Source organism: Mobula hypostoma, chromosome 20, assembly GCF_963921235.1.
Source record: "Mobula hypostoma chromosome 20, sMobHyp1.1, whole genome shotgun sequence".
In the NCBI taxonomy this organism is placed as follows: domain Eukaryota; kingdom Metazoa; phylum Chordata; class Chondrichthyes; order Myliobatiformes; family Myliobatidae; genus Mobula; species Mobula hypostoma.
In genome coordinates this window covers 15,281,859-15,296,437 of record NC_086116.1, presented here as the reverse complement: position 1 = coordinate 15,296,437, position 14,579 = coordinate 15,281,859, and the positions used below count along the sequence as shown (strand labels likewise).

The window sequence follows — 14,579 nt, the reverse complement described above, 5'->3', positions numbered from 1 at the left end:
GGGACCCCTACTCTTTGTGATTTTTATAAATGACCTAGATGAGGAAAGTGGAGGGGTGGGTTAGTAAATTTGCTGATGACACAAAGGTTGGGGGCATTGTGGATAGTGTGGAAGGCTGTCAGAGGTTACAATAGGACATTGATAGGATGCAAAACTGGGCTGAGATGTGGCAGATGGAGGTTAACCTAGATAAGTGTGGGGTGGTTCACTTTGGTCGGTCAAATATGATAGCAGAATATAGCATTAATGGTAAGACTCTTGGCAGTGTGGAGGATCAGAGTGATCTTGGGGTCTGAGTCCATAGGACACTCAAAGCTGCCACGCGGGTTGACTCTGGTTAAGGCGGCATATGGTGCACTGGCCCTCATCAATCGTGGGATTGCATTTAAGAGCCGAGAGGTAATGTTGCAGCTATATAGGACTCTGGTCAGACTCCACTTGGAGTACTGTGCTCAATTCTGGTCCCCTCACTATAGGAAGGATGTGGAAACTATAAAAAGGGTGCAGAGGAGATTTACAAGGATGTTGCCTGGATTGGGGAGCATGCCTTATGAGAATAGGTTGAGTGAACTCAGCCTTTTCTCCTTGGAGCGATGGAGGATGAGAGGTGATCTGATAGAGGTGTTCAAGATAATGAGAGGCATTGATGGTGTGGATAGTCAGAAGCTTTTCCCCAGGGCTGAAATGGCTAGCATGAGAGGGCATGGTTTTAAGGTGCTTGGAAATAGGTACAGAGGAGATGTCAGGGGTAAGTTTTTTTGACGCATAGAGTGGTGAGTGCATGGAATGGGCTGCTGGAGGCAGAAAGGATAGAGTCTTTTAAGAGACTCTTGGATGGCTACATGGAGCTTAGAAAAATAGAGGGCTATGAGTAAAGCCTAGGTAGTTCTAAGGTAGGGACATGTTCAGCACAGTTTTGTGGGCTGAAGGGCCTGTATCGTGCTGTAGGTTTTCAATATATCTAGTCTCCTCCCCCCCCCCCAGCTTCCAACATTCCACAGAAAACAAATCAAGTTTGTGCAACCTCTCCTTATACCTCATACCAGATACCATATAATCTATGCAGCATCCTCTCTGCACTCTTTCCAAAGCTTTTACATCCTTCCTGTAATGGGGCTACCAGACTGCACACAAGTGGTAGCTAACCAAAGTTTTATGTAACTGCAACACACACAAAGTGCTGGAGGAACTCAGCAGGTCAGATGCTCAGAATCCCAGCATCTGCAGATTTTCTCGATTGTGTTTTGTCTAACTACGATGTGACTTCCTTTCTCATACTCATTGCCCTAACCAATAAAGGCAAGCATGTCAGTTGAGTTCTGTATCACCCGATCTACATGCATGGCAACTTACAGGGAACTTAGACCCCAAGATCCCTCTGTACCCTAATGCTATAAAGGTCTTGACATTAACTATTCTAAACCCTTACATTTGGCCTCCCGAAGTGCAACACCTCACAAGATCATATTAAACTCCATCCGACATTTCTATACCCCTATTTGTATTGATCTTTATTCTGTTGTATCTCCTGATAGTCCTCCTAGGGGTTCATGGAGCCCTCCATTAATGGTATGGCTCTAAGACATAAAAGCCCTTTAGTCTACACAATCTCCAATCTTCTTGTTATCTGTAAATTTGTATCACAGCATGCATTAAACCCATTTCAGAAAGCTGGATGGTTCAGTATCCAGCTTGCTGAGTAACGTTTGTCACACTCCCTAAACTTAATAAGCATTATTACAATGCATTTTTAAATGAATTAAAAGTTTAAGTATTAACAACATAACATTGGAAGGACCAGAAAATTTACAAGTCCACCACCAACAATGTCCAGAACTGGTGTCCAGACTAATGGAATTTTATGGGGATGGACCTCTTTTTGACCTTCAGAGTAGAAAATTGGGTTGTCCTGCTGATGATGCAAGTTTCATAGGCAGATTCCTAGATACATGTGTTTCTGATCATACAACCTTTGTTTTTGAGACTGGTGGTCCTGGCGTGGATGCTATGTAGCCACCTCCCTGATGGGAGTGGGACAAACAGTCCATCATGATGTTACTGGCCCTTTTCCAGCACCTTTCCGTATATATGTCCTTGCTGGTAGTAGGCTGGTGTCAGTGGTGTGTTGGGCAGTTTGACTAACCATTGTAGAGCTTCCCTTTCCACCACAGTGCAATTTCCTAACCAAGCAGTGATGCAGTTTGTTAGGATGCTCTCTACTGCACATTCATAGAATGGCGTGAGGACAGATGTGCAAAGTTCAGCTCTCTTTAGTCTCCTCAGAAAGTAGCAGCATTGGTGAGCTTTCCTGACTCTGTAGCATGTTTCTGGAACCATAAGAGGTTGTGTGAATATTAAATACAATACAAGGTGCACTGTGTAAATACAAAGTTCATAATTAACAGTACCAAATCAGTTTCTTTACTCTCGTATCATACAACCTTTGTTTTATTAAACTTACATCTGCATTTAAACTTTCAGAAAATGTATTAGTTGAATTGCTACTCATCAAGTAGAAAAGTCATTTCCACATTTTTCCTCTCGAATGTGCTACAGTGAACACTCCTCTGAGCAGTAACACTTTCAAATCTCCTGCAAAACTACACACTTTACCCCAGGCATTTTAACTCAGCTGCCACATAGATAAATTTGAATCTAATAGACCACAACTCGGCTACTTTATCAGATGACTTATGAAAATCAAGTGAGCAGTTATTAAATCCTCACCAAATTTATTGCCAGCTATGAATTCTAAAAACTGAATTAATTAAATTACTCATCTCATCTTTCCCATTTCTTCAGAAATATTGGACACATGGCAAATATCCAGATTTCCAGAGCAATACCTGCCTATTTGGAAAGCAAAAACAGTCTAAAGGGAAGATGAAAATAATAAAATATAAATAAAACAGCAGAATACATATTTATCAAAATATAGCACATTTCAAAAAAGCATTACCACATCTTTTGAAGAAACGATGTTTAACATCTGAGTGAAGATGCCAGTACAGTACATAAATTGTACATCAGCTTCCAAAGATCTGAACTGCTGAGCTGGAGTTGTGATTTCAAATTCTTCCCTCGCAGCTAGGAAGTTGTAGTTGATTTTGTTAAATAAAGCTGGAGTTTACTAAAAATGTAAGCCATTAATGGGTTTCATAAGACTGGTAAATCACCTTAGTCTCTGGCTCAGGATTGAAAGAAGCTACAGAAAGTCGTAAAATTAGTCAGCTCCATCTTGAGTACTAGCCTCTGTAGTAGCCGGTAAGTTAACAAATTTCACAAAATATGCTGGTGATATTAAACCTGAGCTAGTCTCAACCTCCAAACCCACAAAACACTGACTGATTCTTAAACTGCTGTTTAGGTCTGACACCAAGCAAGTGAAACCCATAATTAGCCACTGCAAATTGTTGCTCATGTAAATTGGTAGGAAGAGAATCTGTGCTGGGAGGGAGATAATTGATTGACAAGTGAGTGAATAGGTTACAAGAATATGTGAAGACTTGCCATTTCACAACTGCCCAAAGACACAAAAGGCTACAGAAGCTGGAACCTGGAGAAGCAAAGTGCTACAGCAGGGATTCCCAAACTTTTTCATGCCTGGACTCTTACCATTAACCGAGAGGTCCTTGGTAACCCCTGTGCTAGAGGAACTCAGCAGGTCAAGCAGCATTCATGGAGGGCAATGGTCACAATGAAGGGTCTCAATCTGAAATGTCGACTGTCCAAAGACACAAATGAATTTGTAGAAAATTACAATACTGCCTTTCTTTGAGGTGTAGAAACTCAATGCCAGAGTAGTGACCTATCAGATGTTTTCTTTAAAGAAAGTCTTTGGAGCCTGATGAAAATATTGCACAGCAATTCATCATCAAAATTCAACTTTTATTGTTAAATAATCAAATGTTGACCTTGCTAAATAGTTAGGATTTAGGATTTAAATACTAAATGAGGTTAACAGCTCAGATTTATTTTTATTTTTATTTAGCCCAGGTTGGCTAGAATTTCTATGATTTGGATAACATCCCAACCAAGGATCATATGGCTTAGGAGATAAATTCTTTCCATTTACTTACTTCACCCACAACTAAACAGTAAACATGTCCTGATGCTTTCAATTTTACCTCTTAAGTTGAACTCTCCCAATCACTCCCCCAGCTTGCTCATTCACAGCACTGTAACTCTGGCTTTTCACAAGTCCACCCATTAAATTGCCAGCATCAATGTAACGGGCCATGACCAGGAACTACAGATAGAAATATTGGCAATCAGGTCCTGCCACCAAATTCTGCAGAGCAACTGAAATCCATCCATTTACAGAACCATCAACCTACCCCACCGCCACTCATCTGCTGCTTCGGAGGGAAGAGAGGAGCTGCCATAACTGATGCATATTCTAAACAATGATGGCCTTAATATTGAGCTTTTTAGGCACTGTACTTTCCCATTTAAACCTAAAGAACTGGCAAGTTCAAATGGGAAAAGCATAAAGAGTTAAATAAAATGAGACATGGGACGGACAGAAAGTCAGATAATCCAAATGACGATCATTAAAATATGCTAGGTAAAGGAGCAGAGAAGAAGATTTAAGGAGAAACCTATACATTACAGAGACATTGTGTTGCTGTGGGAGATAAATGCTTAATATTAAATGAACAGTAAGGAACGTAGCAGTATATACCATTTATTGCAGAATTATAGCTTAATTGTATGGAAAAGGCACCATGAAACTATACAAATACAATATCAAATCCTTCTAAATGGATTTAAGTTCTCAAATGTACAACATTCTCAATTCAGCATGTTTTCATAAAATTACAGCAAGATAACAAAATTTAAAGTTCAGACAGTGAAAAAGACAACTTGCATGTGAAATCTTTTAGTGGCTATGTGTAACATCAATAAAACATTACATAGATTTCTGGGGTGGGGTAGTGTTGCTAGTTGTTCACTTCTGCTCTAAAAGGTTTCACACCAAGTACAGTAGCAAAGTAGCTCAGTGTTTAATGCAACTTTCTGGTCAAGCTTTTAGATCACAATAGTGTATTTAATAAGATAAAGAAACTGCTTTATTAAATCAGTGACATCTACAATGACATTTTGGTATTTTTACATTAAATGCCAATCATAGAAAAACCATTTAAGTGCTTCATACCAAAATTAATCTTCTGAAATTAAAACTGGCAGACAACAGTGACTCAAACACTCAATCCTATTCCCTTTTATCATTCTACAACAGAACATTACATACCTCATTCACTGCATAATAAACCAAGCAGAATATTAAATTATATTCAAAGAATGCAATCAACATTAAGATTGCAAGAGATCCACTGAATTTTAAGAATTACAAATTTTTACATAATTCTGTACTGTGCCATAATAGTAAACATTTGTCCTTTGGGGAGATGTACTTCCCTGTTCCTCCAATTTGTGCATTCTGTGCATAATTTCAGAAAAAAAGTTAGATAATCTCTCAGTCACTTCCTAGAATGCAAAAAACTATCATCATAACGTTTCATGAATGGCTGTTTCCTTCATCAAAAGATTCCACTCCAGAGTCACAGCCAGCAGCACTGAGTTTTTCTTGCCTCCGTTTCATGATCTCTTCTAATTCTGATGTCCCACGTTTATCCTGAAGGCAAAAAGATAAACAAGGTTTATGGTTTTGCATAGAATGTTAGTGGAAGAGAAAAGAGAAGAATCTCGATTTTTTTCTGTTCTCAATTTCACTGCAAATACTAACATTCAATATGTTATAGTTTAAAACACAAGGCTTGTGTCATTTCACATTCACAATTCTGAACACAATTTTACTTGATGAATTTTATACTCTTTTTGAGAATGCCAAAAAGCACGTAAACATTTTTTTTCTAATGATTTTCAATTTAAAGACCAATATCAATTAAAGCAACTGGTTCTTCAATTAGATCTTATAGTCAGATAAGATTGCAGCATTCTCAAAATCATTAAATGGTTCTCTCTGGCATGACAGTACAATTAACAATTTCCCAATTCCCTCTTCCTGAGTGGTTCATATTGTGGTATTTTATACTGAAGGACTTCAAGTATAGTACATTGCAAGCAAGGCACTCTGGTTCCTTGGATAGCTGTTTCTAAGAGACTGCATAATATTGAATGACACTGAATGGTCTCTTACCGTGCTGTAAGATTCCACAGCTAACTTTCTGTGTACTTGTAAGTGAAAGAGCTCGACTGCAACCATACAACTGCCCTTTTAGGAGCAGCAACTGCCACCTTAAGTGACTACATCTCCAGAGGAAGTGTTCAACTAACGGATGACTAAATTCAATGCATCAAGATTTCTTTTTATTCCTTACCAATTATATATAATTAAAGATACCAACAATGCTACAAATGGCCATACAAGAATTCAATCAATCAGTGCACTACTCTCATTTCAAAATGTGAGAAATGCAAATTACAAGATATTCAACCCTGATCTAAGCAGTAATTTGTAAATCTTGCCTGTTCACATCCACTCATCCTCCTAAAAGTATTATAAATTTGCAAGGGAAAATTGATTGAAATCACATGTCATATTGTGGCAATGTCATATAATAATAATAGGCATCCGTTAGTCTCATGAGACCATGGATTTGCGCCTTGGAAAGTTTCCAGGGAGCAGGCCTGGGCAAGGTTGTATGGAAGACCAGCAGTTGCCCACGTTGCAAGTCTCCCCTCTCCACACCACCGATGTTGTCCAAGGGAAGGGCATTAGGACCCATACAGCTGGCACCAGTGTCGTTGCAGAGCAATGTGTGGTTAAGTGCCTTGCTCAAGGACACACTCGCAGCCTCAGCCAGGCTCGAGCTAGTGACCTTCAAAACTAGCGCCTTAACCACTTGGCCATGCGCCAACACTGGCAATGTCAGAACTGCTGGTTTTCCCCATCAGCTCTTTGCTCATTGACCAGAGTTTCAGGAGCTATCGTGCATATAACTTAAAGCAGAAATAATCAGTAATCCAGTACAATTAAGCTGAAATCACAAGCTAATATGAATATTTATTTTTAAGTGGAGAAAATCTTCCATTTAGGATATAGGTTGAAAGGAGGCTTTAATAATGTTCTAAACTATATTTATCGCTTAGAAAACCATCTGGCCATACAAACTAATCCTATCCAAGATCCACAAACCTGACTGTCTGGGTAGACTTATTGTTTTCTGCCCTCTCCTGTCTCTGTCTCTAGGAATTCATATCCACATACCTCGACTCCATTTTGTTCCTCTTGATTCAGTCCCTCTCTACCTACATCTGTGACACTTTGCACATTCTCAATCCTTTTAAGTTCCCTGGCCCTGATCGCTTCATTTACACCAGGGGTTCCCAATCTGGGGTCCACAGACCCCTCAATTAATGGTAGGTGCCTATGGCATAAAAAGATGGCCAGGAAACTATGGATGCCCAGTCCTATACACTTTTATCCCCCGTCAAAAAGGCCAAAAGCTCTCTGCTGCTTTCCAGACAACAGACCTAACCAGTTTCCCTCCACTACCACCCTCCTTTCTGGCAGAACTGGTTCTCACCCTCAAAAATTTCCCTCTCAGTTCCTCCCACTTTCTTCAAACTCAAGGAGTAGCCGTGGGCACTTGCGTGGACCCAAGCTACGCCTAACTTTTCATTGGCAATGTGGAACAGCCCAAGTTCCAAGCCTACACTGGTAACACTCCCCAACTCCTCCAGCCCTGCATTGAAGAGTGCTGTGGTGCTGCTTCCTGCACTAGGCTGAGCTCACCAATTCCATCAATTTTGCCTCCAACCTCCACCCTGCTCTCAAATTTACATGTTCCATTTCTGTCACCTCAATATCGCTTTCTCCATCTCTAGAGACAGACTATCTGTTAAAAATTACAGACTCTCACAGCTCCATTGACTATACCCTTTATTAGTCTGTCACTTGTAAAAACACTATTCCCTTTTCCTCCAACTCTACATCTGTTCTCAGGATAAGGCTTTCCATTCTGGAATATCTGAACTATCTTCCATCTTCAAAGAAACAGACTTCACTTCCATCACCAATGATGTTGCCCTTACCTGCTTCTCTTCCATTCCCTTACTACCATAATAGGGATAAGGTTACCTTGGTCCTTACCTACCACCCCACGAGCATCCATATCCAAATCATTCTCCATAACTTCTGCCATCTGCAACAGGATCCTACCAGTAAGAACATCTCCCCTGTCCCCACTCCCACTTCCCAATGGGCTCACTCTCTAAGTGACTCTCTTGTCTACTTGTCCTTCCCTGCTGATCTCTCCCGGCACTAACCTTGACAAGCAGAAGTGCTACACCTGCCACTACACCTCTTCCTTCACCACCATTCAAGGCCCCAAACAGTGCTTCCATGTGAGGCAACACTTCATCAGTGACTCTGCACCCACTGTACCTGGCGCTCTCAGTGTCGTTTCCTCTACATCAGTGAGACCCGACATAAGTAGGAGACTGCTTCATTGAGCACTTTCACTCTGTGTGCCACAAAACATGCAATTTCCAGGTGGCCACCCATTTCATTTCAACTTCCCATTCAGACATGTCAGTCCATGGCCTCCTCTACTGCCATGATGAGGCCACACTCAGGTTGAAGGAGCAACACCTCATATTCTGTCTGGATAGCCTCCAACCTGATGGCAAGGAGATCAATTTCTCAGACTTTTGGATATTTCTCATCCTCCCCCAACCCCTGCTCTTCTCTTTTCTCTTCTCACCTCTTCTCTTCACCTGCCCATCACATCCCTCTGTTACCCCTCCTCCTCTTCTTTCTTACATGGTCCACTGTCCTTTTTCAGCCCTTAACCTTATCCATCTACCACCTCCCAGCTTCTCACTTCATTCCCCCTCCCCGAACCACTAACCTTCCCCCTTACCTGGCTTCACCTATCAGCCGACAGCTTGAACTCCTTCCCCTCCCCCCACCTTATTCTGGCTTCCTCCCCCTTCTTTTCCAGTCCTGATGAAGGAGTTTGGCCCTAAAATATCAGCTGTTTATTCCTCCATAGATGCTGCCTGACTTGCTGAGTTCATCCAGAATTTTGTGTGTATTGCTCAAGATTTCCAGCATCTGCAGAATCTCCTGCTGTTGACAATTTTGAGAATATATTTTGGTTTCTACCTTGATCACAAATTTAGCACTTCATTTAACACTTGATATGTTTAAAAAATATTTGCTTCCTGCCTAAAAAATATTTTAAATTGTTGTTAATCTATAATGATAGATGCAACCAATCCATTTTACTCTTTTCCAAAACCACGAGTGGCAAAAATAGACAGAAGTTCTTAGATCGAAGTTCATTGGGACAGCACTAGGAACTTTTGTCCCATTTAGCAGTAACTGCCATCACTTCACTACCAACCATAAATTTTGGGCCTCCAGATTTAAGGAATAAAATGTTAGATTCATTGCAAGTTTAATAATAAATTTGTTTTTAAGATCCTAAAGTGCAAAATGATATATTTTCCATAACATTTCGGTCATTTATCTAGTACAGCAACAAATCTGCTACTGCTTCACGTAATTCATTGCCACAGTGCCACTACAAAAGGCAACTAAATGAAGTACTAGAATTTTTTGACAAAATAAGATCTTTCTGTTCCCAATGACAATGGAAGCTTGTGTGTGATTACCAGCTTCCAAGTATAGCCATTGTTTTCACAAAACAGCATTCTGTGTGCATTTATAACACCAAATCTTGAAAAGCAACTGCACTGTCTTCACTGCTATGACCAAATTCAAGACCTGTGTTATTAAATGTACAAACACAGCAATGTAGACAAAGAAAAAAAAAGTCACTATGCTTAACCAATGTGATGGCAAAAACTAAATTTTAAAAAGGTCCTCAGAGTCGAAATAAACTTCTTTAGTACAAGTGTCCAATCCATATTTATAATTAAACTAGACAACAGGGTGACCCATTGGGGCACCCTTTGAGAGAAGGGTAGTGCAGTCTGATGTGACCAGAATGAACATTAAATTTTCCTGAATGCTATAGGTATCGCTTTGCTTTGGAAACTGAAGAAGAAAACCTCAGTTTAATAAAGAAGAACGACGCATAGCAAAGCAAATATAGCTCTTCCTTGTTTAACGAAGGACACTTTTGATGGCATCATTTCTGGTTTATCTGCCACCCTTGTGGCTCTTGTTGTCATTCTAGAAATGTGCAGTCCTTTCATCCCCCGTCTCTTCATCTCTTCCGCTGTTTGTTGTTTGTCTCTGATCCTGGAGACGTGCATGCCTCTCCTCCTGTCTCTTTATCTCATCTTTTTTTTGTCCTGACTCTTTGATCCTGGAGTCGTGCAGCCCTGGCCTCATCTGATTCTTGTTCTCTCCCTCTCCTTGCTGCTTCTCGACGACGTTTGGCGTCATCTCTTGCCCATAATGTCTCCCTTCCCTCTCCGCGCGGCATATTTAGGCTAACCTTTTTTTTCTACCCTAATGCTGGATAGAAGATACGAAGCACTAACACCAAAGGATGCTGATTATTCTTGATGATGTGGTTGGCGATCTCCTAAATGGATGTGATATAGTCACCGCTGTCCTTTGACTGCAGTAAAGGGTTTTATGGGTGTCTCGAAGTACGTCATTACAATAAGATTTAATTATCTCTTACTGATGGGTGGCAGTTAGATCTGTCCCAATCCTGCACATGCTGATGGTGATTAGTAGAATGTGACCCCTCGAAATAAAGCTGCCCTGCCCTTTTGCTCCAGTAGGTGTCGCTGCTGAGGCTGGCTGTGCGCATGCGTCGGGCTGTCGCGACTCAATTTCCATGATGGTGCATCAGCTCTCGGGTTAAAAGGGAGCCTGTTGATTTTTGAAAATGAGCAATTTTATATAAATATATAACCCTGAACTTTGCCTGCATTCTGTAAGTTAGCGCATTTTAATTCGATTTAACCAAAAAAAGTGCCGCTGTAATGCACCGTTTGCGCTAATTGGAGGTCACAAACAGACAGACAGAGCATGAGAGTTTTAGTAGTAGATACATAATCAATATAATCATTGAAGATCACAATCCATTGGTGCAAACATTATTATTAGGCAACTAGAAAAATATTTCCATAATTCCTTATTCATTAATTGGGAATAACATTTGCCAAGGCTGTCTGCGCACATAGCAAATACCCTGAATGTATTTTCGTATTACTTCCAAGGTGAAGAGTACGAGTTAAGAACTCAATAGTTTAAAATATGAATGAAATATAGTTTCCTTTCAGATGTCATCAATTTCTGTCCAAAATATTAAGAAAACTGAGGACCCTGAACCACATGTGGGCACAATAGAGAAGATGGACAAGGACAGAGATGGAGAGCCTTCATTGCTGCCCTAAGTGCCAGCGGCATTACGGGCAGTAATTACGTAGTATTAAGCAAAATAGGACCACTTGTATAACGTGACAGCTGAAGTAACATATTTGAGTGAATATCATAATTTTATTTAATTACTTTAATTTTATTTAGTATTTTTAATTCAAAATGCAAGTTGAATTTTGGGGCAAAACTAACTAAATCAGAGTCCTAAAGCTTTTAAGTAGAGACACAGAACAGTAACAGGCCCTCTGGTCCAACAAACCCACACCAACCAATTACACCCATGTGACCAATTAACCCGTACGTCTCATTCAGAGGAAACCCACGTTGTCACGGGTAGGATATACAAACTCCTGACGAAGAGTGGTGGAATTAAACACAGGTCACTGGCATTGTAATTGTGCTATGCTACCATGCCGCCCACATGAAAAGATGCCTTTTAGTCCTCCATGTGCATGCCAATCTGTTTACTCATCCTTACTAATTCCACTTGCTTGCATTAGGTCTGCATCTTTCTATGCTTGTCAAAGTGCATCTTAAACAAAATGGTTGTATCTGATTTCAACATCTCCTCTGGTAGCAAGATCCAGATATCAACCACTTTCTGTGTTAAATATCTCCACTCAGGCCTCTATTAAAACTCCAACCTCTTACCTTAAACCAATGTCCTCTTATTTTTGATACACCTACCATGAGAAAAATATTCTGACCATCTCCCTTATTTATGCTTCTTAGAATTTTATTTAACTCCCTCATATCATCTCTCACACTCTTACCCCTAGCACAGCCTACCTATTCTCTCCCCATAACCTAAATCCTCCAACCAAATAACAAGCTGGTGAACTCCCTTTATACTCTCTCCACCTACTCTCATAACCACACCCTTTTTATCTTCCTGCTCAATAACATCCTTCCTATAAGATCACTGTATAGAGTAAAGCAACATCAGATAACATCCCAACTGCAGTTTTGAAGACCTGCACTCCAGAAGAAGCTGCACCTCTAGCCAAATAGTTCAAATACAAAGGATGCCTAAAAACAACTCTGATGGACTAGACACAATTGACACATGGACCATTCTTCTTCTTCTGACTTTTAATAGTAGTTGGCAGTCCAACTTAATGGTACATTACCACCACCAACTGTACTGGAGTGTGGGAAATAAACTCAACTCCTGCCAAAGGGTTTCGGCCTGAAACGTCGACTGTACTCTTTTCCTAGATGCTGCCTGGCCTGCTGAGTTCCTCCAGCATTTTGTGTGTGTTGCTCAGATTTCCAGCATCTGCAGATTTTCTCTTGTTTGTGAAATAAAACCCCTAATAGTTCTTTATCAAATGAAAACTACATTACCCCAAAAAGCCCTTTAGGTTGTAAATAATGGAAGACGATATTGTGAATCAAATTAAAGTCACCTCCATAACTTAGTAAAACTTTTAACTGTAAACTATCAAACTCCCCAAAGACAATAGTGAAGTCTGCATTTGTTTTCTTTCAACCTTATATGTTTCACATTGTAATAGAATATGTTCAACTGTTTCATAATGATGACAAAACCTACACACTCCAGAGTGAAGTTTTCCAACAAGATACAAGAAATAATTAAGCATAGCATGCCCAATTCTAAGTCGAGACAACCAGTGCCTTTACTTCCTGAGAAGCTAAAGAAATTTGGCCTGTCCCCTAAAACCCTCACTAATTTTTATAGATGCACCATAGAAAGCATTCTTCTAGGGTGCATCACAACCTGGTATGGAAGTTGTCCTGTCCAAGACCGGAAGAAGCTGCAGAAGATCATGAACACAGCCCAGCACATCACACAAAACAATCTTCCGTCCTTGGACTCACTTTACACCACACGCTGTTGGAGCAGTGCTGCCAGGATAATCAAGAACATGACCCACCCAGCCAACACACTTTTCGTCCCTCTTCCCTCCGGGAGAAGGCTCAGGAGCTTGAAGACTCGTACGGCCAGATTTGAGAACAGTTTCTTTCCAACTGTGATAAGACTGCCGAACGGATCCTGACCCGGATCTGGGCCGTACCCTCCAAACATCTGGACCTGCCTCTCAGTTTTTTTGCACTACCTTATTTTCCCTTTTCTGTTTTCTATTTATGATTTATAATTTCAATTTTTAATATTTACTATTGATCTGTACTCCAGGGAGCACGAAGCGTAGAATCAAATATTGCTGTGATGATTGTACGCTCTAGTATCAATTGTTTGGCGACAATAAAGTATAAAGTATAATTCCTTCCCTTCTTGTCTTACTCCCTCTCCCATCAATCCAACAGTTTTATGCATTCTGCAGAGATATGTCTCCCCTTATGCCCATTATCCCTTGAGTCTTGCCATAATCCCCTAGATCATAACCTCACCAACCCCTTACCTTCTGATTTGCTAAGTGGAAGGTCTACATCCACAGTTGAACTTTTAACAGAGTTTTTAGCTCAACAATCATTCCACTCATTACCCTCAAACACTTCTATGTGCAGGGACCCACAAGAAGCATACATGTAAACCAATACTTTGAATATGAAATAAAATCTGAAGAGCTTCCAACAGTAAATCTGACCTACTGCTATAATGACCTGTTTTAAGACTTGTAAAACCATAAAAGAATCTGAACAAATTACAAATCTGAAAGGACAAATTACAAATCTGCAAGGACAAATTACCTCCACCCACTGCAAGCCCAAAATAATGGCAACCAATTCTGATACTGATAAATGGACATGGACCATGATAATAATCATATCCTTATAAAGCGTCAGCACTACATCCTTGTTTTTATTTTCTAGTCCTCTTCAAATTAATGCTAGCACTGCATTTGTCTTTCTAACTACTAAGTCAACCTGCAAATTAACCTTTAGGGAATCCTAGAATTGGACTCCCAAGTCCCTTTGTACCTCTGACTTATGTTTAGAAAGTAGTCACACCATTATCCTTCTTTCAAAGAGGATTGCAGAGAACTTCAATGTTGGCAGCAGATTTTTCTATTATACAAAACAAAACAATTTAATCTTTAAATCCACTTTTTGCATCAAGCAACACACACAAATGCTGGAGGAACTCAGCAGGCCAGGCAGTATCTATGGAAAAGAGTACAGTCAACATTTCGGGCCAAGACTCTTCATCAGGACTGGAGAAACAAAAAAATGAGGAGTCTGAGTAAGAAAGTGGAGGGGAGGGGAGGAAGAAACACAAGATGATAGATGAAACTGGGGTGGGGGGAGGCGTGAAGTAAAG

General features: G+C 40.3%; 1 protein-coding gene across 6 annotated transcripts in view; it reads right to left on the bottom strand.

Moving 5' to 3' along the window:
• Positions 1-4,677: 4,677 nt before the first annotated feature.
• Positions 4,678-14,579, bottom strand: part of eps8a (EGFR pathway substrate 8a, signaling adaptor) — a 226,022-nt gene continuing 216,120 nt past the window's right edge. For all 6 annotated transcript variants that reach the window (XM_063072453.1, XM_063072450.1, XM_063072452.1 and 3 more), the window contains one exon: positions 4,678-5,638. In XM_063072453.1, coding sequence (XP_062928523.1) covers positions 5,522-5,638 — 117 coding nt within the window. In that variant the 3' untranslated portion in view covers positions 4,678-5,521. The remainder of the gene's footprint in view (positions 5,639-14,579) is intronic.